Source organism: Oryzias melastigma, linkage group LG3 (genome assembly GCF_002922805.2).
Source record: "Oryzias melastigma strain HK-1 linkage group LG3, ASM292280v2, whole genome shotgun sequence".
Taxonomy (NCBI): Eukaryota; Metazoa; Chordata; class Actinopteri; order Beloniformes; family Adrianichthyidae; genus Oryzias; species Oryzias melastigma.
In genome coordinates this window covers 31153512-31157827 of record NC_050514.1, presented here as the reverse complement: position 1 = coordinate 31157827, position 4316 = coordinate 31153512, and the positions used below count along the sequence as shown (strand labels likewise).

The 4316-nt window shown below is 41.0% G+C and overlaps 1 protein-coding gene across 2 annotated transcripts in view; it reads right to left on the bottom strand.

Annotated features, from left to right (window-relative positions):
* Window positions 1-4316, bottom strand: part of adamts18 (ADAM metallopeptidase with thrombospondin type 1 motif, 18) — a 70696-nt gene that overhangs the window by 25785 nt on the left and 40595 nt on the right. For both annotated transcript variants that reach the window (XM_024296293.2, XM_024296294.2), the window contains 3 exons: window positions 3068-3198; window positions 2211-2334; window positions 1676-1920 (listed from right to left, as the gene is read on the bottom strand). In XM_024296293.2, the coding sequence (XP_024152061.1) occupies window positions 1676-1920; window positions 2211-2334; window positions 3068-3198 (500 nt within the window). The remainder of the gene's footprint in view (window positions 1-1675; window positions 1921-2210; window positions 2335-3067; window positions 3199-4316) is intronic.

Below are 4316 nucleotides of genomic sequence, written 5' to 3'. Positions count from 1 at the left end.
ATTTTTACGTAAAGTCAGAATGGGAAACCATGTGACTCATTGGGTTTATAAAAACAAATAACTATCTGTCGACCAAAACTTTATTCAGAAAATGCACCATAGAACTGTACAACTACAAGAAATAAGAACATATTTAATCAAGAATCCACCTTAAAATATGCTAGTACAAATATTGGAGGAACTACTCAGCGTACACTGAAAAAAGTGAAACATTTATATAATTAATTTCTGTAATTTGCTACATTTACAATTATTAGTTTGTATCAAATTGAAATTTTCATAGTAAACTCAAATGAAAAAAAACAAATTTGATTTAAACTAATAATTTTAAATGTACAAAATTACTGAAATTTGGTTAATTGATCCAAATTTTCACTTTTTAGAGTACAGGTACAAATTCTATCCATATTCAAATCCCACAGAATCTCTTTCGGGGTCACTGGGTTAATGGAGCCTATCCCAGCGACTATTGGGTGAAGGTAGACCGGTTGCCAGTCTGTTACAGGCCACACTCACATGCACACCTATAAGGGTAATTTAGAGACAACAACGAACTTAACAGATAAAGACACATTTTTCCCCAAAAACAAAATTATATGGAATCTACCATAAACTGAGTAGACCACATAATGCATTTCTGATGATTTTCTGACGTCACCGTAGGTTCTCTTGGGTTAAGACACATAATATTGGACTGTGGGATGAAGCTGGAGTGCCCAGAGAAAACCCACGGATGCACGAGGAGATCATGTAAACTCCACACAGAAAGGTCCCAACAGGGATTTGAACTAGGGCTGGGTATCGCCTATAAGTCCCAGAATCAAGTTTATTCAATCCACCAGAGCCTGATTTCGATTTATTTATTTCTTTCTATCCACTCAATTCAATTCAATTTTCAGTTTATATGGTTTGCACATTGAGACACAGTTTTTTTCGAACTGCAACTCAGAATTTAATCAAAAGTGGCATTTTGTTGTCAGAAAATCTCCACGGGGATGAAAAACATGAGGGAAAAAATATCCATTTACCACATCTGCAACTTTACCACAAAAAGAAAGTAAGAAGAGCTACTGTCCTGCTTAGATTTGTCACAACGCCAGTCTAAGCCTAAGCTAATGCAAGTCTCTCAAGGATAAATCTGCTGCATGGGAAAGTCCACAAGATGAGAGTTCAAGTCCTTCTTTTTGGCTTGAGCCATCCATTGCGTATTTCAGCAATACTTAATCATTATTGCGATGGTTGTGACCTTCTCTCTGTTGTTGAGAGAAGAAAATAAGTCAATGGGTATATGGAAGGGGGCGGCACCTCCCATATTTATCCCCCTTTCAATGCTAGAGTTGTTGTTGGAGCAACATTTGAAGGTGACTAACTGCATCATCTGTTTTTTTGTTGATCACATTATCTCTTGTTTATTTGTTTGTATTAAGGTTTTTTTTAAATTATTTTCCACTTCAGCAGTAAGTAAAAATGTGTAACATTTCTAAAACAAAAGAAATCCCAATTATTCCCTCATAGAAAACATCCAACTCCAACCAGCTTTGCTTCCCATTCCACCCAAACTTCCCTTTTCCATGTCGGCCTCATCATGTCCACGCATAAAAATAGTAACAGTAGCTCTAACGTCCTGTCACTGTCAATTGGCGTAAACGAACGTCACCCGACAGCGGCGGCTTACTTCAAACACCAGCGTCTCATTAGTAGGTCCAGCGGCGTACAGACTCTCTGGCTTGTTGAAAGAGCGCTGGTAGTCAAACACGGTCCCACCAAAGAGGAACTTCCCCGGCCAGTCCACAGTCCAGTCTCCGGTCAGGTAGTACTTCCTCTTCAGAGAGCGGACGGCCAGGTAGCTGGTGGACACTTCCATCTCCTGAACGCGAATGCTTCGGGCTCCAGCTGGGACGGTCACCATGGAGTAATACTCTGAACCAAAAAAAAGGCAGAAGGAATCCATGTTTTGTCACTTTCTTTGGAGGTGGCATTAGATCAGGGATAGGCAACTCCAGATCTCGAGGGCTTCTGTGTCTGCATGATTTCCAGATATCTAAGTCCTACTCATGACTGATTACCTGGTTGAGGTGTGTCCAGCCAATTAGAACATATCAGAGCAGAGTATGTTGGAAAAAATTCAGGAATACAGCCCTCGAGTTAGTTGCCTTTCCCTGGATTAGATATATAAGTCTATTGATCCTTGATCGGACGAGCAGGTTTACCGTTAGCCCGGTGCTGGAGGGTGTACTGGCCTTTGAAGAACTTGCATGTGGAGTTGTCACCCCTGCAGACTCCACAGGCATCTACGAAGGCCTTGGAGCCCAGAATCCGGTCACAGCCCACAGCCTAAACCCACATAAACGATGCTTAGTTCTGTAAATTTAGCTGTATGGAGACAAATGCCTCGTTTCCGCGGAGCCGTCCAGTCCGGTATTTTAAGCGTTTCCATCATAAATTGGCCCCAATAAGCCAGACAGAATTGTACCATTTTGGGATTCCCATTGGTTGTAGGTCCCTAGAAAAGTAGACTTGACCGGGTAGGGCGGAGCTACTGTTGAAACTCATTGATTGGCAGAAGGTCATAACAATAAAAGAAATTGCCAAGAAAGCCAAGAGGACCTGGTGGCAGACAAGATGGCGGCGATCATTAGCCGGAAGCAGAAATTCCACAAGACTTAATAAAGAGTTGCTGCCACTTTTATTAAAACTTGTTTTAGAGTTATGGAATGTCAAAGAGCTTTGTAGGTTTTGACAGAAAGGTTCAAAGCTTAAAACGTAAATTAAAAAAAAGTATCTGATGCACGATATCCCGGTCTTGGAGTTATGATTTTCAGTTGCCATCTTATCTGCCACCAGGCCCCCTTAAAGAAAGCCGCCGCATTCTTCTCTCAAACATCGATAAATGCTTTTTAGATGTGAAGTGCCAAGTGGAAAAGAATTACCTTAACTTCACATGCACTATGACGGTCCTACTTTGAGTGGAAACGCTGACCTGAATTGCCCGGTTCAGTCTAAACCGTACCGTACCGCTTAGTAGAAACGAGGCTGAAGTGTTGACGAGTCAATCCAACCCATTTACCTCACACACTCCGTCAACGCACACGTCTCCTTTATGGTCATAGCAAGGCGTGCCGTCTTTCACCTTGCTGGACATGGCGAAGAAGAAGTCGTAGTCTTCTGCAATGCAGTACAGCTTACAGACGTCTTCATCTGCAACACATGAAAACAGTCCGTTAATATATGGACACACCGAAGATCTTTCAGAGGTGCACGGAAAGCCTTCCATGCACCACTTGTACAATGGATATGACAAACTGGCAATAAATGAACCCAAAGAAAATTCCTATTAGGATTATTTTTCTATATCCATCAGTTACTACAGACAAGTCTCTACAGCCGTGTATGATTCAAATAAATGACGGAAAAGGTGACTTGTCCCAAGAGGCAGCTTAGAATGTGTTCTTCCACTTCCCCACTCATTCATCAACAGCTTAAACAGACCCGGGCCGGAAGCCAAACAAGCTGCTCTTCCTCGCCGCGCTCCCGCTCCTTCCCTCTGTGTAACCACGCCGGCCTGCAGGCTTCGCTTTTAAAAACTACCCCCACTGTGTCTGAGACTGCAGGTGACTACATGCCCCGCGCGCACGTTACACACACATTTAGCTTCATTCTTCTTCGTTTTTGGCCTTAATTACCACAACAGTAAACAGAGGTTTCAGAAATACAAGAGATTAGGGTTTAAGGTGGGGCAGAGTCAATACAAGATTTGTTGAATTAAGACCAAAAAAATGCCATTTGTTCACTTTTATTGTATGCCATAACCACATTTATAAACTCAATGAAAGAAAACTAACACCCATTTTTAATTCTAAAGCTTCATCCATGAGGATGAGAAAAGGAAAATATTGGTTCCTTAAAAAAAAACTATCAACCCAAACACACAGAGGTTTGTAAAAACTCGTGTACTGTATTTTTCTGAGTATAGATTGTAGTTTTTGCATAGTTTGGGTAGGGGTACAACTTGTATGTATTTTTTAAAGACAAATAGAAACAAGAGGGCACTGTAGATGTGTTTATCAGGATTTGACATCAATGCAGTAGAAGAAGAATAGCTGAATAATTTGATGCCAGGCATGGTGAGTTGTTGAGAAGCGACACAGATGATGAAGACTTAAACGGATTAGGGATTTGAGGGGACATGAAGTGACTTGTTAGCAAGTTCTTAAATAGGCAACAAAGCATTACGGTTGTGAAGCGTATATTCAGTCTATTATTGCTTTCTTTTGAGTTATTATGATTTCTTTTCAAGGTTAAATGTCTGTTATTTG